The 27,156-nt window shown below is 39.5% G+C and overlaps 1 protein-coding gene across 1 annotated transcript in view; it reads right to left on the bottom strand.

Moving 5' to 3' along the window:
• The window catches only part of p115 (General vesicular transport factor p115), a 311,820-nt gene that overhangs the window by 253,051 nt on the left and 31,613 nt on the right, over positions 1-27,156 (bottom strand). Inside the window, 3 exon segments of the mRNA XM_067084261.1 lie at positions 8,681-8,777; positions 25,416-25,496; positions 25,498-25,554. Coding sequence (XP_066940362.1) covers positions 8,681-8,777; positions 25,416-25,496; positions 25,498-25,554 — 235 coding nt within the window.

The following is a 27,156-nucleotide window of genomic DNA, read 5'->3' as shown; positions in this document are numbered from 1 at the left end:
TGAGGTTGGAGCTAAAACTAGCTAGTAATATAAGTCTCCAGAGTTTGAATGAGCCTGGTGTCGAATGTAGTCCGAAAACCAAGGCTAGCTTTCGTCTAGTGTGGTTGGAAAGTGGAAGTGAGTGAAGAAGAGGTGATGCATGAGAGGCCATGGACCCAAAATCATGGTCCAGTTCCGAAATGGTAAAAACCCAATAAGCTAAAACTCTTACATTCTGGTTCAATCAAGGGATTCATTTTGCAAGAAAAGTCTCTAGAAAATATGATTTTGGTTTATTTTAGTAAGGGGAAGTTTACATCGTGGCAGGCTAAGTTTGAAAATGTTTGTATGATGAAAGAGGATTTGTGTTTTGAATTGATTGTTTTGTTTTTGTGGTGTTGTGAGATTTTTATTTATGCTTAATGTGTATTTTTGTTATGAATGTCTGATGTATATTTTGGTGAATTTTTAAAAAACATTTTTTTTTTTCCTTTTTTTTTATTTGCAGTTTGCTTGAGTGTATATGATAGGGTAGACAATACAACAAAAAATAATTCTGGCTTCCCAGTTCACCTGAAACCAGAAAATAGAAAAAATTTACCTGGGATAGGAAATGGACATTGTCTAGCAATATTCAATCAATTAGCTTCATTTTTCAACAAACGGTCTCTAACTGTTTTATGGTGAGACTTTGAAACCATTTTATTACAAGTTCCACATTTTGTGATAATGAAAATTTGTTATATCAGTTACTTAAGACAGTGACTGTCCTAAATGGGATTTTTTTTTCGCTGTCATATATTCCAATATTAGAGAAATTTCTGATTTAATATCTGTTGGCTGATTTTCTTGTGAATGAGATCTCAGATTCTCGTTTTTGAAGGAGAGAAAATACTTTTGTTTTCTTGAAAAAGACTGCATGAAGAAATTCCAAAATAATTTCTGCCCTCAGATTGGATGTCATAGCTGAAATAAACTCTGTAGTGATCCCAAAAATTGTGTGTTGACTTTTGTGGTTATCTTGGATTATTCTGAGATGAAGTGCTGAGAAAGATAAGGAACTTGAATCGGATATATGCCAGAGTTGGATTATTTGTTGATAATATTTTGACTATTGATAGTATTAAGTCAGGCTAAGTTAAGTATAGGAGGATTGTTTTTGGTAAACTTTAGTGGTAAGTAGGAAATAAATTAGGTTAAGTATTGAAAGATAGTAATTGCTAAAGTAATTGCTAAACTGTGGCAAATATAAATAAAATTAGGATAAGGTTCTGTTTGAAGGTCTTCAGGCCACTGTAATATTAAGGTAATAAATTAGGTTGAAGAAAATCAGAGTTTCATTTAATAACCTTCAGGTTTGTTCCCATCATCCTGGACCAATTGTGTCAAATAGAAGCCCCTACACAGTAGCAGTGATCAATGACACAGGGCATCTCCAATGCGAAGGATGACTGCTACCAGAGGCTCAAAAGAGTTGAGCTCTTAAATAAGCAGTGACAGCAGATGGTAGCAGTCATTTACTAAGCATGTAGACCACTCCCCTTCATGTGCATACCCTGCTCTCAGGTGAGGGAGAAGTATATATGTGGTGGGAACAGGGAGATGTTTGGGGCAGGGAGGAAAGAGTGGTAGTAGTACAGTACAATTAGCACTTTTTTTGGCCAAACCTGGGCATTTCAATTGGCAAGCTGATACTTTTTAAGAAATGTAGAGGTTACCTATCGGAAATAATTCCCAAAGTTCCCAAAAAATCTCATGACATATTTTCGAGTTATTGAAGGAAAATGGCGGCCATATTGGATTTCCAACTTTCTCTTAGTGTTTCCTTAATAAAGTCTAAAATATTGTGTTGGAAGGGTGAAAGTTGGTTGATTCATATGTTTCAGAGGTAGAATCCGATTTCGTTGGCATGTTTGCTTTTAAACTTAAACTAGGGGAGTTACTGTATATCTTATCAAAGAGCAGGAGTATAGATTTTCGATAAATATAATAGCCTTTCTTTGTACTGAAAACCTATCATTGCTATCAAATTTTGCTTCTAAACAATTCTTCTTCAGTGTTTCATTAGCTTTAAAATGAAACCAAAATAATCTCTCTACATAAATTTGTTGTGAGTTATCCTTGTTTTTTCGAAGTTATCTGAAGTTCACTTTCCATTTGATCTATTCATTCCCTTATGAGAAAAAATACCATGTCGGTTGTATTAATACAGTCATCATTATTTTTCAGATATCCTAAAGATAACCACTTCCAGAATATGCATTTTGTTTTTACTATTACTATTAAATTCTACATGTAAACTTGCATAAAAAATATCTATGTTTATCAACAACCAAGATTAATCGATTGACGTTCATGACACTTAATGACTTCTGAATCACATCATTTTCCATAGATTATCAAGACTGCATGAAAGAACAGCCAATTCATAAGAAGAGATTTTCCTTCCTTAAACCTATTTTTGTTGTCTCTTTTGTGGCCTTTGAATATCATCATCATCATCATCTTCATGACCCTCATCTGCATTTCTGAATCTATCTATCTCTTCCTTATCCTCTTCATCTACTAATTTTGGTTACTGCATCCACACCCTGCACAATAACCAAACGTTAGTACACTTGGGTCCACTTCCTCTACGCTCACAGTTCTGCTCATATCCAACACAACAATTACATACAAGGATATGAGGAAGGGAAGGCAAAACTGGTTCTAGGACTCAAGTCACTGGTTTCAACCTACCATTTTCTACTTTCCAGCCCCATTTGGTGGCAACCAGATAATTACCTAACCATTCTTGCACTTGATGATATGCATGAAAGGAATGTTGGCGAGCTGCACCTAATGTTAGGGGTAGCATGGATAATTCAAATCTGGCATGCACAGGTTGTTTAGCTATTGTCTTCCAGTATGAATGATACCTATGCAAGGCTACCACCTCCCTTTGCTCCATATATTGCTATGTCATCTAGGGAGGCCTATGGGTCATTGAAAACTCTTACTTTTTCTTGCAATCCACTATCTTTTTGTAATATTTTGAAGGGAGCTTGTTTTCCTTTATGACAGAGGTCAGAGATTGTATCGCAGCTTGTGATCACATGTAGGAACAACAATTTTCTAGTTATTCCACCCGGGGCCTGTTGAATTTTCTTACTGCTAAATATTCTATTTGGGCAATGTTTATTTGCTGGCATTAACATTTGAATATTTATGTCAGGCTTTGCAAGTGCAATTAATAATACTAGAAGATCTGTCTTCCCCAACTAAAACTGAATTGTGTCCTGAATCTCCAACATCAATGGCTGTTTTTATTTTTTGTCTGTCTGCATCTCCTTTTCCTTGATAAACCCTACAACCAGCATCAACCAGATGTTTAGAGAGGAGCTTGATAAATCTTGCTTCATTTTCTGAGTACCCAAAAATTTCTTGCTCTGAGATGGAACTTGTAAGTTGTTTGCTGTGCGTCTCCACATCAGATGTGCTCTTTATCTTTAGTGTTACACCATTCATAACCATCAAATATAATATGAACATCTGTCATTTGCAAATTTCTCCTTGATTAAAGTAACACTGTGTGGAAAGCTTGTCTGTATTTTGCAGGACACTGCCAGATGACGTGATGGAGAACATACCCACCATGTAAGATATACACTACCTTGTGAAGAATATTTTTCTCACTAGGTATCAGGTTCTCAAATGCTGGGACAAGAGCAGACGTTTTTCTTAACACATAAATAAATCATCAAACAGAGAAGGGAGACGAGAGCAAGTTCAAAAGAAAGATACGATTTGAGATCATCTCCACTCTTAGCAAAACATACAATCCTATGGAATAACTGGTTGGGGTTGACAATAATTTGGTTATCTTTTATCTTAATTGCCTTCATTACATTTGCCAAAGATTTAGAATTTTTTTCCCTGGAGGTGGATGTCTTTGAAGGCCTTGCCTTGCATTTTCTTCACTGATGTTAATCCAACGGACAAAGCTTCATCACAATTTATGCTGTCCCTTGCCACAACACCACTTGCTATGGAAGTTAGTAATGGTTATGATCTGTTGAATGGATTATGAACTGATAACCAATTTATGAACATAGTCATATCAGTCACATCGTGGCTCTTTCAAGAGTCCCTTAGCTCTACATGTTGTTCAGAATAGGAAGCAGTAACTCCACTGAAGAATTCCACTGCGTTAGCCAATTTGTTGTAGCTGGCATTGCTTGGACCCATTTTGCTATAACTGATGGTGTGATTCCACGTCCTTGGGTTAGGCCTCCAGTTTTTATTGAACACATAAGGACTTGTTCAACTGTCACATCAGGCCAGACTCCAGACCAAAATGTATCAGATCTTCTCAATGTGAAGTATCCCTGTGAGGTAAACTTTTCAAACCCCTCCTGTGTCATTTCTGTTTCTATCTTAAGCATATGTTGAAGAGAGACTTGAGCAGACTTTGCATAATTCAAGTGGCCAGCTGCATGTAGATACGGTAACATAAGTGTTACACTGTATATATGAAGATCCCAATCACCACAACGTTCTGCATAAATAAACAACTTGACAATACCAACAAGCTTCGTATATCGCACCCAGAACTTTTTTGCTCTTCCAGATGACTGAAGTGCCTCCAGCTTTCTGTCAATTAAATTTACAATATCTTCAATAAAAACAGAGTTCAGTATTTCATCCAAACTTAATTGTCAATTAAATTTACAATATCTTCAATAAAAACAGAGTTCAGTATTTCATCCAAACTTCTCAAGTTGTCAATCACAGATGAATAAATAGCAATCTTTTCATTCATTTTCCCGACATGCATTAATACTGACTGACTCTAAAAGCAGTATCCCTAAAGCTTGCTGGGTCAGGATATGTGCAACGTAGACTTTGGGAGTAAGCATGTCCATTCATCATATGTGGAACATTATTCTTAGAGTGAACTGTTTCCCATAGGTTTTCAAGGCCACTCCCTGCCATTATGCTTCCAACAGCTCCTAGAAATGACATTAGAAGGTGAAATCCTCAAAGACGGATAGTTAATTGTGAAAGTGGGCTACTGGGATCAGTAGCAAGAGCTATTTCACATGCTCAAGTTACAGCACCTGGTCAAAGGTAACCATTATAGTAGACTGACCAGTCTTTTCACCTTCCTCTGCAGCATGAAGAAAGCATGTGTAAATTGTAGATAGATTTAAGTTGTGTACAGTATTTATTTCTCTCCATATTACAGTTCCTATTTTCCTGGGTAACAAAAAAATATTGGGGGTAACAGTTTCACAAAATCAATGATAACTCCGGAATTAATAACTAGATTCTGGCATCATTTAAAAGGTGAAAAAAATCTGCAGATGACTTGCATCGAAGGTAAACCTGATATTGACAATGGATTTTTTTGTAATTTGAATGGACATATTCCTTGCTGAAAATTTGTACTCTCCTATTGTCAACAGAATATAAAATAGCTTCACTCGCTTAAGTTTAACAGCAAAAATTTTAATGAAATCAGATTCTAAGACTTCTTAAACATAAGAATCAATCAATTTGCAAATCAATCAAATTGCAACCTGTCAAAACAATCTTTTAACCTTCATTAACCAAACATCGAGAAAAAGTTAGAAATCCGACATGGCCACCATTTTCTTTCACTTACTCGAAAAAGCGTCACAGGATTTTTTGGGATTTACTTCCTATTGGTAACCTCTACATGTCCTAAAAATATCAGCCTGCCAATTGAGATGTCTAGGTTAAACCCTAATTGTAGTGTACTATAGGCAAACTCTTCTAGATCTCCTCCTCTACTAAAACCTTCCCATGACAGCTGGAGATCATACAAAAGTGCAGTAACCATGAGGATCCACCTAAACAGAAGGCACGAAGGGTCACAAATTTGCTTATGCCCTTCAAACATCTGTTATTCAATTACTTATCCATGGTCAAGTACATAAAACACTCAAAACAAAAGTTCAAGTTCCAACTTAGCAGTTAACAGAGGCACAGCAAGACATCTTCGCTTAACAGCAGCTAGAGAAATAGCGCTTATTGACTGAAGTGGAAATATCCCTTACCCACCTCCCTTAAACTTCAGTTAACTTCTGTGCTATCAAGTTTCAATGACAAATTCCACATCATTTAGTGGAGTACTCAATAAAAGGATCTGGTTTGTATTTCTGTAGGAATGACCAAGTTTTATACCATAGAAACCAACAATTCTTGTCAATGCCCACTATTGCAGCCACAATGTTCCCAAGATCACCAATTGCTTGTCAGACAAAAAAAAAGGAAGTCCAACCACATATGCACTCTGGTCTTCATACATACATTAACAAAGACCCCTCACTTTTCATGGAGCATGTAAGCAAAAAGCAAGATCCCTGGGGATATGAGGCCACTCATTACCATAAATAACTACACTAAGAGGTTTTTCATAAAAATGTTTGTTATAATATGAATTTACATACTTCATGACAATCACATTAATCATATATATATATATATATGTCTGAATTGCTATTTAGGAGGAAGGCTAAGTCACTGAAGGCACCTTTAGGGTTCAACAGGATACCTGGAGACTATGAGAAGCCAGAAACCAAATCTCTATTAGAATATAAGTTGGCAAAAGGTGGAGTCTACTACCTATGGAATGTTAAGCAATGCATCAAGTGTCTTTCAAAAATGGTAAAGCAGAATGCTTAATTTCAACATGGCACAAGGTAGCCAACGTCTCTAAAGGCTATGTTGCCTGAAAGTCCCATAAATAATCATTAAAAACAAGAATGAGGTGGTAAGTGCAATTAGAGTCACATCTTACATATAGCTAAAAGCAGTCTTTACCAAACATCAGTACTAGTTGTCTCTTTATGGCTTGATATCACTCACACACGAAGCACTAAGAACAACACCTGTCAGTCATCACAAGTAAGCAGCACAAGCACCTAGCAACTTGGAGAGTGGAATGACTCTATGCTTTCCCATTTTACGTAGTGCACGGCTAAGACAGGACTTCCAACTGATGACAAGCCACTTCAACAAGAGAGGAGTCCCGAGGGCAACTAGAAGAGGACTGGTGATGTAACCTTAGTAAAGCCTGTAATACCACAGTGATGAAGCAACAGCCTTCCATCTCAGCCAAGCTACTGTGTGGACTGAGAACACTCCAAAGGACAGTTTTCTTACAAGATCATAAAAGCTCACTGTTTTAGACATAAGTACAGGTACTGGACTCACTAATACTATACAAGGCAGCAAATGAAAATATCCAAAATAAAAATATGTCAGCAACACTAACAATAACATTTATGATTGCTGCAAATGATAAAATGCAACTACACACATGCTATAAAATAAGGCAATGCTGAGACAGAATAACTATAAAAACAGTGTGTACCAACCACATGGAAAAACACCTATAAATTATAAGCTACTGTTTTTGTGACTAAGGAGAATGTGTTTCAAACACCTGCAGCTGAAAAACAACAAAATAAATTACCAAGTAAAAAAAAAAAAAGTCTAATTTCATGCAAAACTGGAATAAAGAGTATTTAACATTACAGTACTGTACTTACTATCATATTACAGCTGGACATTATACATATTACCATAAGGAATGAAGCTAATATTCAAAAATGAAATATAATTCACCAAATCACAAAGGAAATGCCTAGTCCTATAACGTATGCGGCAATAACAAACAGTGATAGTTCAGTTATTTGGTGTACTTACAGAGGTCAGAATGGCAGCAATAATACACTTACACCACTTCCAGCAACAGGATACTACTTACTATAAATGGCTCAGGAATTTAAGAAAGTTATGTTAAACACATCCACACAGGTTAAAATATGAAAACTTATTTGAAAAAAGGAATGAAACATGAACAATTATAAGGAAACATGAGTGTAAGGATAAAGTTCAGAAGCAAAGACACCAGAGTGTTACTTGCTTGATTGACACACAATTAACTACTACTCATACCACTCTAGTTGCTAACCAAAGGAATCCCAGGTTAGGTTTACAGCATTTTTCCTCTTTTTTGGGGTTCATCTGAGAAAGCTGCTGAGTGCATGATTAGACGTGAGTAACTCCTGGGATTGTTAAACTAGGCCTGATCATAAGTAATAGATTTGTAATTAATAATTATTAGAAATGGTGTATACCATTTCCAATTCTAAGTGTACTACTGATTAAAACTGAACTACAGAGCATAAATTACCATTTTCATAAACTTAAACTGGACCTACACTAGAGAGCATAGCCTAACAAAGTATAAGCTGTATGGTAAGCAAAATTCCACAAAGGGTCTTAACAATTTTTTACAACCTTAGTCTTTAAAGTTCCTATACATAGTCTTCAGAATGAAAAGTAAGATTTATATTGATAAAAATTTAAGATGAAAAAACTGAAGTGTTTTTTTTATACTTCAAGAAAGGCTAATGGCATTTTTCTAGCTATTCAAATTTGCCTATTAGCCCCATCCCTTAAGTTTTGAGACACTTGGTTAACAGGCACTTCAGTACAGAAATCTTTAAACAATATTTAGGGTAGGGAAGTCACTATCCCTCGACTCTAAATTTATACATACTGTAATTACATGTGTGATAGGTATCAAGCACTCCATGTTACTAAGAGTCCCTAATAAGTACAACAGTTGCTTGAACCTATGAGATTTGAATTTATAACTCAACAGATAATGAATAAATATACCTACCACATTCTTCTGGAAAAATTTCTGGGGCTGTGACATTAACTAAGGTTTCAAGGGCATAGTTGACAATCTCATGGTCACTTCTGTCTGCTTCTAACACCTTTAAAGTAAAAGATTTAAACTTAACAAGCATATTACAATAAAAAAAGTCTCCTCATATACAATATGCAGAAATCTGAGAAATTTAAAAAACATTAAACATTTCAGTTCTCATGATTCATAGAAACACATCACTTTACAAATGTGGTATACACATTTTTTTTTTCACAGCCATTACTTCCCAATATACCTTCATGTGACCAATCTCCAGACACTCCACAAAAGGATTGATTGACTGATTTATTGATTTTAGGCATACATGTCAAGCAGTGGGGAAACCTCGCAGTTGCACTATGAATACATTGTTAGGAGAAGGTTGACAGTAAGATGGAAGAAAGAGAAATGAATGGAGATTCAGTAAAAGGAATGAACACAGTTGCAGCTAGGGGCTGAAGGGGTGCTGCAAAGACCCTTAAGTAATGCCTACAATGCACCGCATGAGGTGCACTGACAGCACTACCCCCCTACGGGGACTCCACAAGAGGAAAGGAATGAACCTATTGCGTGTGGTTATAACCACCCCCTCCCCAAAATAGTTAGCCAACTGTGTGTTCCTTTGTGAACTGGAATAACGGACAAAAATAGTTGCTGGTGGTGCGCTGTAAGATAAATGATCCTTACATGATGTTGTGTCTTTGGAATGTCAGAGACGCATCCCAACAGTATATCCCTTCCTGATTGGCTCATTTGGTCTATGGGGCCAGAAGAACCAATCACCATCGGACGTAGCCAATGCCCTATTGGGAGGACACTTGAGACGATGACCCAATGCCACAGTTTTCCTGGTGGTCAGAGAGGGTAGACTGGTGGATAGAACAGTGCCAGAATGGCAAGCCGCACTGAATACCATTATCCAAGTTTACCACTTTTACGTAATTTAGTCATATGCAGATGGCGCCTTTGTAGCTTAAGAGAAATTACTCTGTGTTAAACACTTCCCTTGAGTCTCCTTTTATGCATGTCCTACACCACACGCATGTAGAAGTACTCCTCCCGTGTTTTCATGAGTAGATCGAACCCACAAATGACCCAAATCAGGTCATATGAAATGGTGTCAGTTGTGGGTAAAATAACATCAGTGCTAAGTAATTTTAGCTGACATACAGTAATGTGAAGTGAAGGAGCCTCGATGGCTCTGTCAGTAGAGCAGCAGCCTAGGACTTCGTAGAGGTCCGTGGCGCGGGTTCAAATCCACAGCCAACTGGTCAGAGAAGGCAGACACTTTGCTATCCGTGTAGACACCCCAGGATTACATATGTAATCAACGGATAGGTTTGCTGAAAGCAAATGGGTGTTACAGACTAATACATACATAAACAAAGCCACTCCAACATCTTCTAAAAACATAACAGACACCTCACACGTCTCGAACTGTCGACCTAACCGCCCAGTTCTCCTCGCTGCTCCTGGAGAATGGGAGCCTGGGATTGGTACAATACACGTACACATCGTTACTGGGGTCTAAGCGATGTCAGGCAGGGCAGCCGATCGAGGCTACGGCCTAACCCAACGCCAAATCAAAGTCCTACGAAAAGAAGGCATCGTGCTTACCCCATACAAAAATGGGAAAAAGCACGTTAAAATGAAGACAGTAATATGAAGTGAAATAAACATGGAGACGAGAGGAAGTTTGGCATATGACACCGACAAGGGAAATGGTGAAACGAACGAACTAGTTACAAAAAGTTATGACTACGGGAATCGGCAAAATTGGTGCTACCAACGGGACAGACAAATCGAGTGGCCCTATGATTACGAAAAACACAGTCTTACCTATGCAGACAGACAAAGTGCAACCACGGAAAGTCATAAATAAATTACCATTGTTAGACAGTTTCCCACCCGAATTCGGCAACAGGCAGGTGGAAGAGGATTCCATTCGGCAGAAGAATTCACAAAGTACTTACAAAAAGCCACTCAAACGCAAGAAAAGAGAAAGGCTAGGGTTGAAGAAACAACACCTGACCAACCCCCTAGGCCAACAGGCCCAGCAGGCCCAATACCCATGCCCTGGAAGAAAAAGAGATAGCTTGTTGGGGTGGGGAGCCAAACCCCCCCCACCAGAAGTAGGAGAGTAGAGGACTCCCCATTCCCCCATGAGCCAGGAATGTTGGGATAGACTTAAAGAGAAGCAGGGCAGAAGCCTCTCCCCCTTCGCACCATGGGAGGGGAAAGTCAACCTGTCCCCCAAAAGTAGTGGAATAGAGGACTCCTTACTTCTGATCAGTGCCTATCCAAGAGTCGATGGATGATGGAAAGGTGGACAGTGCAAAAACCCCCTCCTAATGCCCTCGACCCGTGAGAGAAGTCACGAACCTGTCTATAAGGTATAGATAGGAGGACGCGAGGATGTTCGAGTTAAAAACAGCTGATAGCCATCAGACAACAGCCGGCAAGCAGTGAGAGAATCCAGGTACAATGGGAAGAACAATGCAAGCAAACTAATAACGCTAGTAGCAATTAATACCGCTAACAGCGCTGCTAGCACTAATAGTAGCCGTTAACCCTTTAACGCCGACTGGATGTATTTTACGTCGACAAAAGTTGTCTGTCGGGTGCCAAGTGGACGTAAAATACATCTACTACAAAAAGTTTTTTTAAATATTCGTGGAAAAATACTTATAGGCCTCGTTTGTGAAAAATTCACGGATCATGCTGTTGTTTTGTTTACAAGCGTGACCCAGCTGCACATGCGCGAATTTCTTTCTTCTCCCAAAAGAAAGCATCAGCTAACTCTACTGAAAATCTCAGAAATTCTTTAGTCACTTAGTCGTAATTTTTGCCACCATTTTCTATTAGCCTTTACATAAAGTTTTATATATGAAAAATGTGCACAATTTCATGTAGAATACAACAAAAAATAACTCATGGTTGTAGATTTTATCAGTTTTGACATATTTTCATAAAAATCACCATAAGTGCCAAAATTTCAACCTTTGGTCAACTTTGACTCGACCGAAATGGTCGACAAATACAATTGTAAGCTAAAACTCTTACATTATAGTAATATTCAATCATTTACCTTCATTTTGCAATAAACAAGAAGTCTCTAGCACAATATTTCGATTTATGGTGAATTTTTGTAAAAACTTTTTCTTACGTCCGCGCTAACTCTGCTGAAAATCTTGTAAGAGCCTGACGCTGTCTCTTCCAAACACGTGTGTTTGTGTGTTCATCATCCATCGGAGTGGACAACACAACAAGAGCATCTCGTTTTCTTTCTCTAAAGGAACGCGATTTCAACCATACAATATTTCCGTCTGTTTCTCCCTACCCATTGTTGTCTTGATGTATGTACAATTACCACTACTTGCATTGCCATGCAAGCATTCTAATCATGTACTCATAATGTTCCAATGAATCTTCTGTATCAAACTGTGTGTATGTTTCTGTTTGTGAAGACGCCAAACGTCTCACCACTCCGATGGACGACAAACACACGAACACACACGTGTTTGGAAGAGACGGCATCAGGCTCTTACAATCTCAGAAATTCTTTAGTCACTTTGTCGTAATTTTTGCACAATTTTATATTAGCCGTTACATAAAGTTTTATATATGAATGTGTGTGCAATTTCATGTAGAATACAAAAAAAATAACTCATGGTTGTAGCTTTTATCAATTTTGACATATTTTCATATAAATCATGATAAGTGCCAAAATTTCAACCTTCGGTCAACTTTGACTTGACCAAAATGGTCGAAAAATGCAATTGTAAGCTAACACTCTTACATTCTAGTAATATTCAATCATTTACCTTAATTTTGCAACAAATTAGAAGTCTTTAGCACAATATTTTGATTTATGGTGAATTTTTGAAAAAACTTTTTCATTATATCCGAGCACACTAACTCTGCTGAAAATCTCAGAAATACTTTAGTCACTTTGTCGTAATTTTTGCACAGTTTTATATTAGCTGTTACATAACATTTTATATATGAAAATGTGCACAATTTCATGTAGAATACCACAAAAATAACCCATGGTTGTAGCTTTTATCAGTTTTGAAATATTTTCATATAAATCACGGTAAGTGCCAAAATTTCAACCTTCAGTCAACTTTGACTCGACCGAAATGGTCGAAAAATGCAATTGTAAGCTAAAACTCTTACATTCTAGTAATATTCAATCATTTACCTTCATTTTGCAACACATGGGAAGTCTCTAGCACAATATTTCCATTTATGCTGAATTTTTGAAAAAAATTTTTTTACGTCTGCATTTACGAATTCATGCATCATTTTGTGATAATATTTTCTCTGTGTTGCTTTTTGATTGTTTTACAATTTGTTATATACCAAAATCATCGCAATTTAGTGTACAATAAAACGAAAAAAAATAGCTCATTAGCTTTAACAGTTTTGCTCACAGCACGATTTGTATACAATTATATATGAAATTTTTTTTTTGTGCAGTCATATATTCCAATATTTATATATGATAATGATATTTTTGTTCATTTCTGATGGTTGCATACTAAACTTCAGGCAATGAGAAAAAAAGGAGCCAAAAATGAACTCTTAATCTTAAAAACTAAGCGTGCTGTGATTTTTAAAAAAAACTTTCTTTCCGCTTCGGCGCTAACTCCCGAGTTACTGCGTGCAGACGTAAGGAAAAAGTTTTTTCAAAAGTTCACCATAAATCGAAATATTGTGCTAGAGACTTCCAATTTGTTGCAAAATGAAGGTAAATGATTGAATATTACTAGAATGTACAAGTTTTAGCTTACAATTGCGTTTTTCGACCATTTCGAACGAGTCAAAGTTGACCGAAGGTTGAAATTTTGTCATTTATCGTGATTTATATGAAAATATTTCAAAACTGATAAAAGCTACAACCATGAGTTATTTTTTGTTGTATTCTACATGAAATTGTGCACATTTCCAAATATAAAACTTTATGTAACAACTAATATAAAATGGTGCAAACATTACGACAAAGTGACGAAAGAATTTCTGAGATGTTTGCCTGAGTTACCGCATACGGACGTAGGGAAAAAGTTTTTTCAAAAATTCACCATAAATCGAAATATTGTGCTACAGACTTCCAATTTGTTGCAAAATGAAGGAACATGAATGAATATTACTAGAATGTAAGAGTTTTAGCTTACAATTGTGTTTTTCTACCATTTCGGTCGAGTCAAAGTTGACCGAAGGTTGAAATTTTGGTACTTATCGTGATTTATATGAAAATATTTCCAAACTGATAAAAGCTACAACCATGAGTTATTTTTTGTTGTATTCTAAATGAAATTGTGCACATTTTCATATATAAAACTTTATGTAACGACTAATATAAAACGGTGCAAACATTACGACAAAGTGACGAAAGAATTTCTGAGATGTTCGGCTGAGTTACCACGCGGATGTAAGGAAAAAGTTTTTTTCAAAAATTCACCATAAATCGAAATATTGTGCTAGAGACTTCCAATTTGTTGCAAAATGAAGGTAAATGATTGAATATTACTAGAATGTAAGAGTTTTAGCTTACAATTGCATTTTCCAACCATTTCGGTCGAGTCAAAGTTGACTGAAGGTTGAAATTTTTGTGTCAACGTACGGTACATCCACTCGTCACCCGACAGACAATTTTAGTCGACTTACGATACGTCCAGTCGGCGTTTAAGGGTTAAACAGTGGACATGATGGATTCTTAACTGAACACCATAGATTATTTGAAAGGCCATGTATTCCCTCTGTTCTGTGTAGGTATTACTTGATTGCCCTCACAGGACACAGAGCTCTCTCTTTTTCTTCTGGGCCTAGCATTTCTGTCAAATTCTTATTTACAAAGGAATGAGGCCAGGGTTTAGACAGGGGCTCATTTTTGGCTAAAAATCCCAAGGTAAATGAACATACTGCATTCCCTTGCGAGAAGCCAACTCTCTTATCCAATCTGTGTATCTCACAAACACCTTTCGCTGTTGCTAAGACTACCAGGGAAAGCATTTTTGTAGTGAGGTCCCTTAGTGAAGTAGAGCAAAGGGGTTCAAAACAAGGCCAGACAGCCATTTGAGAACTATGTCTAAGTTCCATGGAACCACTCCTACCTCCTTCTGTTTAGTAGTGTCAAAGGACTTTATGAGGTCAGACAAATCCTGATTTAAAGAAAGATCTACTCCCAATGTTGGAAGACAGAGCTTAACATGGCTCTATAGACTCTAATAGAAGTAGTAGACAGATTCCTAGACGTTCTCAAGTATAGCAGAAAATTGGCTATTTAAGCTATAAAGGTCTGAGAAGACGTAATATTGTGTCCTCTGCACCAAGAACAAAAGATTGCCCACTTGGATTGGTAGACTTTGTCGGATGATTGGCGTCTACAGTTGGCAATAGACTCTGCAGCTGATTTTGAAAATCCCTTCTTTCTAAGGAGCTTCATGACAGTTTGTAACCTGTCAGGGCCAGAGTGGACAACCCTTGATGGAACTGCCAGAAGTGAGGTTGTCTGAGTAGATTTGACATCTGAGGTAGTAGTTTTGGAAAATCCACTGGGAGGTAGAGGTGGTCTGGGAATCACTCTTTCAATGGCCAGAACAGAGCTATTAAAATCATGGACACGTTCTGATTGGACTGAAATTTGTTTATAACCTGTCTCACCAGGCTGAACAGTGGGAAGGCATAGAGGTATTTGTTCGACCAGTCCTGCAAAATGGCATCTGTTGCCATGCTAGAGAATCCAGGCCTGGGAGGGATGCTTCCTACGTTCTTCCCCCAACACCATGCCAGCCACTGAAAAAGGAAACAAGGTACTGCAATCATCATAATGTACTTTGTTTCTATTTCAAGCAAGTAATGGGAAGCAAAACCAACTCAGATTTCCAAAAGTCACCTGCAAAATGGATGCGAGAGATGAATTATGTCTGAACGCCAGGAAAAGCGTTTTTAGTGAGGTCCCTTAATGAAGTAGAGCAAAGGGTTCAAAACGAGGACCAGACAGCCATTTGAGAACTATGTCTAAGTTCCATGGAACCACTCCTACCTCCTTCTGTTTGGTAGTGTCAATCTTTATGAGGTCAGACAAATCCTGATTTAAAGAAAGATCTACTCCCTATGTTGGAAGACAGAGCTTAACATGGCTCTATAGCCTCTAATAGTAGAAGTAGACAGATTCCTAGAAATTCTTAAATACGAGTATAGCAGAAAATTGGCTATTTAAGCTATAAAGGTCTGAGAAGACATACTATTGTGTCCTCTGCACCAAGAACAAAAGATTGCCCACTTGGATTAGTAGACTTTGTCATTGACGTCTACAATTGGCAATAGACTCTGCAGCTGATTTTGAAAATCCCTTCTTTCTAAGGAGCTTCATGACAGTTTGTAACCTGTCAGGGCCAGAGTGGACAACCCTTGATGGAACTGCCAGAAGTGAGGTTGTCTGAGTAGATTTGATGTTTGAGGTAGTAGTTTTGGAAAATCCACTAGGAGGTTGAGGTGGTCTGGGAATCACTCTTTCGATGGCCAGAACAGAGCTATTAAAGTCATGGACACGTTCTGATAGGACTGAAATTTGTTTATAACCTGTCTCACCAGGCTGAACAGTGGGAAGGCATAAAGGTATTTGTTCGACCAGTCCTGCAAAATGGCATCTGTTGCCATGCTAGAGGATCCAGGCCTGGGAGGGATGCTTTCTACGTTCTTCCCCCAACACCATGCCAGCCACTGAAAAAGGAAACAAGGTACTGCAATCATCATAATGTACTTTGTTTCTATTTCGAGCAAGTAATGGGAAGCACAAACCAACTCAGATTTCCAAAAAGTCACCTGCAAAATGGATGCGAGAGATGAATTATGTCTGAACGCCAGGAAAAGCGTTTTTGTAGTGAGGTCCCTTAATGAAGTAGAGCAAAGGGGTTCAAAACGAGGACCAGACAGCCATTTGAGAACTATGTCTAAGTTCCATGGAACCACTCCTACCTCCTTCTGTTTGGTAGTGTCAAAGGACTTTATGAGGTCAGACAAATCCTGATTTAAAGAAAGATCTACTCCCTATGTTGGAAGACAGAGCTTAACATGGCTCTATAGCCTCTAATAGTAGAAGTAGACAGATTCCTAGAAATTCTTAAATACGAGTATAGCAGAAAATTGGCTATTTAAGCTATAAAGGTCTGAGAAGACATACTATTGTGTCCTCTGCACCAAGAACAAAAGATTGCCCACTTGGATTAGTAGACTTTGTCGGATGATTGGCGTCTACAATTGGCAATAGACTCTGCAGCTGATTTTGAAAATCCCTTCTTTCTAAGGAGCTTCGTGACAGTTTGTAACCTGTCAGGGCCAGAGTGGACAACCCTTGATGGAACTGCCAGAAGTGAGGTTGTCTGAGTAGATTTGATGTTTGAGGTAGTAGTTTTGGAAAATCCACTAGGAGGTTGAGGTGGTCTGGGAATCACTCTTTTCGATGGCCAGAACAGAGCTATTAAAGTCATGGACACGTTCTGATAGGAATGAAATTTGTTTATAACCTGTCTCACCAGGCTGAACAGTGAGAAGGCATAGAGGTATTTGTTCGACCAGTCCTGCAAAATGGCATCTGTCGCCATGCTAGAGGATCCGGGCCTGGGAGGGATGCTTCCTACGTTCTTCCCCCAACACCACGCCAGCCACTGAAAAAGGACCCAAGGTACTGCAATCATCATACTGTACTCTGTTTCTATTTTGAGCAAGTAATGGGAAGCAAAAACCAACTCAGATTTCCAAAGTCACCTGCAAAATGGATGTGAGAGATGAATTATGTCTGAACGCCATCGGAGTGGTGACAGCTCTAATTTCATGAGTTCTTAACTCTAAAAGAGGATAAAACATCATCCCCAATCAGGGAATGTGCTTCCAAGATAATGTCTTGGAGGAAGAATGCCAGGGCATTCGTAAACAGTGGACGTGATGGATTCTTAACTGAGCACCATAGATTACTTGAAAGGCCAAGTATTCCCTGTTCTGTGTAGGTAATACTTAAGTGCCATCACAGGACACAGTGCTCTCTCTTTTTCTTCTGGGCCTAGTATTTCTGTCAAATTCTTATTTACAAAGGAATGTGGCCAGGGTTTAGAATATAAATGGAGGTACAGTAAAAGGAATGAACGGGGTTGCAGCTAGGTGCCAAAGGGATGCTGCAAAGAACCCTAAGTACTGCCTACAGTGCACCAAATGAGGTAAACTGACAGCACTATCCCCCTACAGGGAAGTAGATCATGATGTGTTTTGGACAATGCATGAATATGACATTTTCATAACAAAATTAAGTTTCATATATACTTACCAAGCAATTACAAAGCTAACGTTTCTACTCGAGTGGCAACTTTTTTAAAAATTCGCGGTAGCACATCTACTGTTTAAACATTTTCATATAAGTAACTTACCTTGTAATTACATAGCTGAATTCCACACTGAATGGAGGTGGGATTTATGGACATATTCTGCTCCAAAACATTAAAGAATGGTAATGACTTTGAAACAGAAAATTTTCCCAGCAATGATACGATGCTTGTTTCATTACCTGGTAAGAGAGATACTGCAGGTGAATACTGCCTCTGGTTGGCACTCATCTTAACCTGTAGTGGTGAGGCGGTTGAGCTGTGGGTCGCCTCTACTTAAGTAGGAGCTTTGCAGCGGAGGATAGGCCTAACGGCTAGCAAAGCATACATAAGTGCCTTTGCCCTGGGTGCAGTACAAAATTTAAAAACACCAGACAACGCTGTCACCTTCTCTGAAAACACCATAACCCATCCACTAAGACTGGTGGGTACTCAAGGTACACTGTACCCCCAGGCTCCCCAAAAACTCAATAGCCCTACACCAAAGCAAAAGGATCATAGGAGAAAAAGAGTGCTTCCTATAATTCCTCACCCAATACCATGCCAGCCACCGATTACATCCCTGAGGTACTGCAATTATCAAACACTGTTTCCACCTCCTTCAAATAATGAGATGTGAAAACAGACCTGCACTTCCAGTAGGTCAACTGAAGAATGAAAGTTAGGAACATATTGTGCATGAAAGCCAAAGAGGTAGAAACTGCTCTGACTTCATGAGCTTTCACTTTAAAAGTTGGCAACATGTCTTCCTGGATCTATTAATGTGCCTCTGAAACCAAGTCCCTCAAGAGGAATGACAAGGTGTTCTTAGACAGAGGGCGAGAAGGGTTATTAACTGAACACCAGAAGTTACTGGATGGACCTCTGATTTTCTCTGTCCTACTCAGATAGTATCTCAGAGCTCTGACTGGACAGAGTACTCTCTCTTCTTCCTCAGAGCCTTGGATGTCCATTAAATTCTTAATGGTGAAAGAACGAGGCCAGGGCTTGAACGGGTCCTCATTCTTGGGCAAAAACCCTAGGGTAAAGGAGCAAACTGCATCCCATTGGGAAAACCTACCCTTTTATCAATGGCTTGCTTATGCATTTCGCAGTAGCCAAGGGAAAGAGGAAGAGTGTCTCGCAAGTGAGGGCCCTCAGAGAAGTGGAACAAAGGGGTTCAAAAGCAGGACCTCTCAGTCACTTCAAGACTACATCCAGGTTCCAAGAGACTAGATTGTCCTTCCTCTGTTTTGATGTATCAAAGGACTTGATCAGGTCGTTAATATCAGAGTTTGACGAAAGATCCAGGCTTTTGTGTTTAAAAACCGAGCTAAGCATAGCCTGACCCCTTAATGGTGGAGGAAGACAAATTCCTGGAGTTCCTCAGATATAGGAGGAAATCTGCAATCTGCATTACAGATGTCTTGGAAGAAGAGACATTGTGGTTGTGGCACCATTGATGGAAAACTGCCCACTTGGCCTGGTAGACAAGGCTAGATCTTCTCCTGCATCATGCAATAGCTTCTGCAGCTCCCCTTGAAAAACCTTTCGCTCTGACAAGCTTGCGAGTCTGAAGCCTGTCAGGGCAAGAGTGGACAACCCTTGGTGGTGTCTTCTGAAGTGAGGTTGTTTGAGTAAAGATTGTTTGAGTAAAGATTGAGTAAAGATTGTTTGAGTAAAGATTGTTTGAGTAAAGACAGTTTTTGGGGGAGGTGTCTCGGGAAATCTACCAGTAACTGAAGATGGTCCGGAAACCACTACTCCTGGGGCCAAAATGGGGCTAGGCGGGTTATAGTTGCATTGCGGTGAGCTTGAAATTTGTTTATCACCTCCCTGACCATGGTGAAGGGTAGAAAAGCATACAGATCTAGATTGAACCAGTCTTACAGCATGGTGTCTGTTGCCCATGCAAGAGGATCTGGGGCTGGAGAGCAAAAATAGAGGAAGGCAATGGTTCTTGGTGGTGGCAAACAGGTCTAATGTTGGCTTGCCCCAGTTTCCAAAGATCCAGACAGACCAGGGGATCCAAGGTCCATTCGGTGGGAAGGACCCACTTCCGACGGCTCAGCTCATCTGCCAACACATTTAATTTCCTCTAGTTCAGCCAAGTGACTGTAGTCACTTGATTGTGATCTGTCCACAGAAGTAGATCTCTTGCTGCCTGGCAAAGACAAAAGGAATGAGTGCCGCCTTGTTTCTGGATATAAGCTAAGGCCGTGGTATTGTCCACATGAACTACCACTGTCTTGTTGCGACCATGGTCGAGAAAAACTGAAGGCCTGGATGAACCGCTTTCAGTTCTCTAATTACACGAAGACTTTGCTGCCCTGGGGTCCACGTACCAGATACTTCCTGATTCCCCATTAGGGCTTCCCAGCATATGTCTGAGGCATCTGAATAAAGTCTAGGTAGGGGCTCAGAGGTCGAAGGGACTTCCCTTCTGGAAGTCTTTCTTCGGACAGCACCCTTGCAGGTCCAATTTGATCTCTGGGGTGATTGGGAACACACGTGTCCAGCTGTTTTTTCCTGTCCCAGTTGGCCTTTAGAAAAAATTGGAGAACTCTCTAGAAAGAATTGGAGAACTCTCATGTGCAGTCTGCCTAGGTTGACAAACATCTCTATGGATGCCAGAGTCCCTAGTAGGCTCATCAACTGTTGAGCTGAGCACGACGAAAGGGTTAGAACACTCTGGACCATCTGAAGACAGCTGTAAATTCTCTTGGGAGATGGAAAAACCCAAAGAGTCAGAGAGTTGAGAGTTATCCCCAAATAGAGGATCTCTTGTGATAGGGTCAACTGAGACTTCTGGAGACTGATAAGAAGGCCCAGCACCTTGGCAAGATGAAGAATCTTGCGTAAGTCCTTCAAACACTTATCCTCTGACAGGGATCAAAGCAGCCAGTCGTCCAGATAGAGGCTGACATTGATCCCTATTATGTGGAGCCATTTTAAAAGAGGAGCGGGGACGCAAGGGGCCATCAAAAGGCCGAAGCAATGGGCCCAAACCTGATATACTTTGTCCTGAAAGACAAACCCTAGATACTTCCTGGAGTCCAGATGGATTGGAATGTGGAAGTATGTGTCCTGCACATCTAACTTTATCATCCAGTCACCCTTGTGAATGGATGAAAGGACTGAATGGTTCGTCTCCATATTGAATTTTGTCTCCCAGACAAAATAATTGAGGGCACTTACATCTAAGACTGGTCTCCAGTCCCCCGATGTTTTCGGAACCACAAAGAGACGGTTGTAAATGCCCTGTGTTGGTGTTCTCGACTTCCTCTATGGCCCTCCTTTGGATTAAAGAGGAAACTTCCTCCAAAAAGCCGAATGTCTCTCTGAGCTTCTCGAGTAAGCCGTCAATATGATGGGAGAAGTAACTAATGGGGGGCTTTTCAGGAACAGGGTGACATAGCCCTTCTTCAGAACCTTGATGATCCACAGCTCTGCTCCTCTGATCAGCCACTTTTCCCAAAATTCTAGGAGTCTGGCTCCTACCAGTGTATGAAGGACCTCCCTCTCACTTTTTGGACACTGTCTTAGCTGAGCCCTTCTTAATGGACCTGGCTGTAAGTCAGACATTGGAACAGGTCCAAGACTGTGATCTGGGTCACCTCCACAAAAGGGCTGCTGCTGGAGGGGAGAGGCCGTCTTGGGTGCAGGAGCCAGGCGAATCCTTGGGACGTTTGGAGACACTGGCCAACAGATACTATCCAGGGTTCTGCTCCCGTTTGCTACCAACATTCCCAAAAGTGAAGCAGTCTTGCTGCTACTTGCATATGGAGGACTATGCCCTCACTTTTTAGAGGAAAGCTTAGAAGATGATTTCTTGATGGTGCGTTGAGGAAAACGGGTGCTGGTTCTCTGTCTAACGTACGGTCTGGTTCTGCCGCTCCACAAAGGATGCTTCCGCAGGCGCGTCAAAGGTCTGGGAGTAAAAGCAGGAGATTCCTTAGGGCATCTTGAAGATTGAGAGAGGAGGTCCTGTGTGATCTTTTTCTGAAGGTCAGAAGCTATATCCAATACTGCAGCCTGGGGATAAAGGTGTGTACAATCCAAGGGCGAGAAGAGAAGCGCTGACCTCTGAGAGGGAGTTACTCCCTTAGATGTAAAGAACACCAAAGTTCCCTTTTCTTTAAAACACCCATGGTGTAAAGACCAACTAGTTCCTGTGAGCTATCTCTTATTCCCCTGTCAATGCATGAAAGAATTCCCAGCCAGTTGGACGAGGAATCTTGAGGTAACACCGCACAATCTTTAATTTTGCATGCTAGAGTACCCACAGCCCAGTCTAAAAAGCTCATCACTTTAAATACTTTAAAGATATTCTTCAAAAGATGTGCTAACTCTGTGGCAGAGAACATGATCTTAGCCAAAGTGAAAGCAGGTCTCTGGGCAGGGTCTATTAGCCCAGAGAAGTCTGCCTGGGAGGAGGCAGAAACTTCCAGGGAAGGAGCTTCCCCTGTGGCATAGAAGCGGTAACTCACTCGTGAAAGCCTGGATGGCGGAAAACTGAAGGTAACTTTACCTTGGCCTCTCTTTTCCGCAAGCCACCCTTTGATCTCACTTAGCGCCTTCTTAGCCGAGGAAGAGAGGACAACTTTGGTAACTTGCTGGAACCAGCTGTCTGAGCTTCCATAAAAATTGCTGAAGCAGGAGAAGAGGGAGTTGCTGGTGACAAGAAGCTAGGGAAGGTGGCCAGAAGGAACCTCAGCAAAGAGGCATACGCCACTGAAGTAGTGTCCTTTTCCGCTACAACTTCTTCCTCATAAGAAACAGGTGATGCAGAAGAAACAGGTGATGAAGATAAATCCGCAGGAGCCTGGGCAGTCAGAGGAGCCTTTTGAGCAGACTCAATATGCCGTCAAGTTTACTCTGAATTGGATCAGTGGCTGCGGGAGCCAAAGTACCCGACAAGTGAGCCTGAGTACTAACAGGAGCCAGTGCAGGTAACGGATCAGGATGCGGAAAAGACGAAATTCCAATTGCAGGAGCTACCGAAGAAGTAGTGCAATGCATAGGTAGACTTGCGGGCACCAATGGCCACTCTGAAATCACAGGAGGGAAGGGCGTCAGCGACGGAACACTAGGGAGTTTGGGCACCAATTCACGTACGGGAGCTGCTGGGAGGTCGGGCACTAACTGACGCACTGAAGCTACTGGGCGCTCATTGTCTGTAAGAAGTTCCGACACTGCTGGGCGCTCAGGCTCTACATAACGTTCCTTGGAAGTGGTTCTTCTAGACGATGAAGAGTACCTCCGAGACACTTGATGCTTTGTCGCCGAAATACAATCATCAGCCGAGAGGTTACCTGATGAAAAACGTTCCAGGCTGTCCCAGTGACTACAGGAGAGGTGCTCGGGATCCTTACTCTTCTTGCAAGGTACAGGAGAAAAGTTCGCGACGTCCACTGCATGCCTTCTCGGCGGTCGTGACTTGTCCAAAAAACACCATTGGTGCCTGAGACTTAGATCCTCAGATCTAGAAGACGTACAATGTGCATCCACTTCAAGGCCTTTCCAATGGCCCTTGGTTGCAGTCTGGGATACGTCAACAGACTGAACCAAGGGGGCGACTGCTCATGGGCAGACCCCCTCGACCTCCCTTAGGCTGCCAGTTTGATTCCTCCCAGGTGCTGGGGAGTATGCAAGGGACCTTGGCCTAGGAGAATCAGCTGGCTGAATAGCCACCTCCTCCACTAACACTGCACTTGTACTGGGCGCCACCGGGCGCTCTGAATCACCTTTATTATCCATAAGCACTTCAACTGAAGCAGCTAATTGCGCAATCGATTCAACAATTAATTCAAATCTCATGTCGATCTTCGTTTCAAGGCTGCCTATAAGGTTGGGATCGGAAAGGAGAGATTTGAACAGGTACAAGGGTTGGAACAGGATTCATAGAAATTACAGGAACATTTGTCTGATTTAGCAGACGAATTCTGACTAGCTAGTGACTCATTGAGTTTCCTAGCGGTTGCTTTCCTTTTCTTGTCTGTAGCACGTTTCTTTAAATGGGAGTCTAAGGTTTTCCATTTTTTCGGTCCCAATCAGCACATTCTGAGCACCTTAAGTCAACAGAACATGTCTGTCCCCTACACTCAATACACATCGTGTGAGAGTCATACGATTCCTTTGTCAGTTGTGTCATAGCCTTTGCTGCAATACCTAAAGCTAGAAACACTAGCGTAAGATATTATGAAAATCCAAAGAGTCCAAAAATGGGAAAAAAGATCATAGTCTGATTGTACGGTCTCGCCTATCACTAATTAAAGATGCCATAAGGCTAGCAAAAGAACACTTCACCAATTGATGATGAAAGACCAACTAGCAAGTAGGAAATCCAATATTCAAGCTCCTACCAACCACTGGACTTCAGCCATCAGCCAGCAGAAACAAATTGAGCTCCTTGCTAAGTTGTTCCTCTCTTTCCCCCAAAAATGGGCGGGGCATGTCACCTGCCCCAAAACAAACTAATGTGACCTGCGAATTTCAAAATTTTAAGCTGCCGAATGAACAAAACTAACACACGAAGTCCTCTGTTATCAGCAGGGTTCTGTTCTGAGGGTGTGATGATAACCGAAAATTGCTGCTAACCGAAAATCGGTGATTTTTGCGCTTTTTCAGCAAATTTTGGGGCTTATCGGTACCCAAAAGCGCCAATTTTTGGTTACCAGTGCCCCATTAACTGGGGACTGCCTGTAGCTGTGTAATTATTGGGTAAGTTACTTTTATAAAAATGGTAACTTCTTATCCTTTCTATTGAGATTCTTTAAAAGAAAAGACTTGAATTCACATATAAACGTAGTTCTAATGGCAATTATTTCATTTTCTGTATTTTTCATTCTACAGTACTGTACAACATATTTAATACTACTAACTTTTACCAATAATAAAAGTGATCAATTGCACTTTTTCATGGATGGAACAACTTTTTAAAGATTTCATTACAGTAATTTATACTTTTAATTTTTAAAAAAAGATTCTCTAATATGCAGATTCACAAAAAAACAAATTGAGGATATAATCATATTACCAGCTTGGTCCAGTAAGGCTACAAATGAAGATACTGTGTATCATTGGTAATTTAGCAGTCATAACTAATCAGCTACCATTTGTGACAGAAGACATGATGAAAAAGTCATTTACTTATGGGTATGTAAAATAGCTAGATTAAAGAAATTGTTCCCCAAATGTCTAATTTAACTAATATAATTATTATTCTGGGCAGTATTTGAACTGCAATCAGACAATGAAAATAAAATAAGAGGATTGTAAACTGTAAAGCTTAATTTTAAACTGCACAATGAAATATAAAACTGCCAAAAATCATATAACATTACCTGTAGTAGTGTATCCATTCCATGAGAAAATACTAAAACTCTAAAATTAAAAGACATAGCCTTATGAAATCGTGCTCGTAAAAATCTCTCTGTCTTCCAACAGAGTAGATGACTGAACACGATCTATCAAACGCTCTACCTGTGGAGTAAATACATTCATGAATAATTTGTAAATTACCATAAAATCTTCGAACATAATGATTTCACAATAACTTTCCACATGATACTCATTACTCTTCAGCATGAAAGCAGTAACATTTTAAAAATCTTTACAGACTTTGGACATTGCTGTTCTTAAAAGTCTTTTTTTTCATCCCTTAAAAAAAACTTGACAAGACAAATACTGAATTAAATTTCAAAACAGAAGGAAAAGTGGAATCTTCAGTACTTAATGCTAGATGGACTGGTTGGCTGGGATCTGTTTCAAATAAAATATTGAAAAAATAACTGCATAGTTTTTTTATATAGAAAAATACTATTACAACATATTTGCCCATTTGTACTAAATATACAAATGACAAGGCTTAATGTTGTAAATGATGAAGGACAGAACGTTTTGTTGCCTATGAAAAAAAATTTTACTGAGAATTGAACAATGAGAGAAAAGTCAGAGAGAAAGAGAGAGAGAGGTCAAAGAGATGCCCAAGAGAATATTTTGTGTGTGTGACATTAAGTGTGTGTGTTGCAGCCTAAATGAAGCCCTGTAAAAGACTATTAAAATCAAAATGCAAATAGGGACTGAACTGCTCTATGCAGCTGAGACATGAACACTTACACCAAAACACATGAGACTCGGAGGTACTTGACTATAAAATGCTGAGATTCATGGCTGGAGTGTGCTGGGAAGACTATACTATAAAAGAGGAAGTAAATCTAAAGGCACTGTCACGCTGGCCCATTTTCCATCATCTTTTGGCATCTTACCTTCCAAGTTTGTGCAAAAGAGCCAGCTTTGGCAGTAAAATGTAGTGCATATTTGCCATCTTGCAACCAAAGACCAGCATCTTAATTTATATAGAAGAAAGAAAGGCATAAATAGCTTCCCAATTGACAAAGCAATATTTAAAAAGAATAAAAACATGATGAAATAGAATTACAGCAACATTAAATAGTGGTGTTATAGATGAAGAGAAAGAACTTGAACTGGAATGACTGATTTGACAGAGGGGGATATAAGCTACCCATCAATTTACGAGTGCTTATCCTGAGTTTTCAGTGTTTCAACAGACATAAACAAAAGAAGAATAGAAAAATTGGTCAGGAATGCAACCAGAACCACAACAAATCAATGCCTAACTTAAAATGAAAAAAATTTCTTGCATTTATAAGAAGTTTGAAATTATTATTACTTTATATCAAAGATGAAGATACTAACCATTTAATTTGTCTTAACTCAAAAGCCATTACAGTAATTGCCAAAGATTATAAGGTGCTCTTTTGGCAGATAGAAGTAACAGAATCAGAATCTCAAGAATAACAAGAGAAGATCATGAAGAACAGATTGGAAATAATAAAAAAATAACACTGTAAGTTCAGACTTATTAGAAATAAATCACACTTACCCTGTAATAAGGAATGGGGATTAGTATGTACCCAAAAAAGCCATGTTCAGGAAGAAAGGAATATGCATACTAGAGATGAAGAGACCCCAAGCCCTTTACTAACAGCTAAAACTATGGGGACAATAAAGTGAATACTAATTGACTTAAGGATCACATTTGTCAAGCTATCCTGGAAAACA

Source organism: Macrobrachium rosenbergii, chromosome 41, assembly GCF_040412425.1.
Source record: "Macrobrachium rosenbergii isolate ZJJX-2024 chromosome 41, ASM4041242v1, whole genome shotgun sequence".
In the NCBI taxonomy this organism is placed as follows: Eukaryota; Metazoa; Arthropoda; class Malacostraca; order Decapoda; family Palaemonidae; genus Macrobrachium; species Macrobrachium rosenbergii.
The sequence above is the reverse complement of the archived record's forward strand: the minus strand, read 5'-3'. Positions and strand labels throughout refer to the sequence as shown.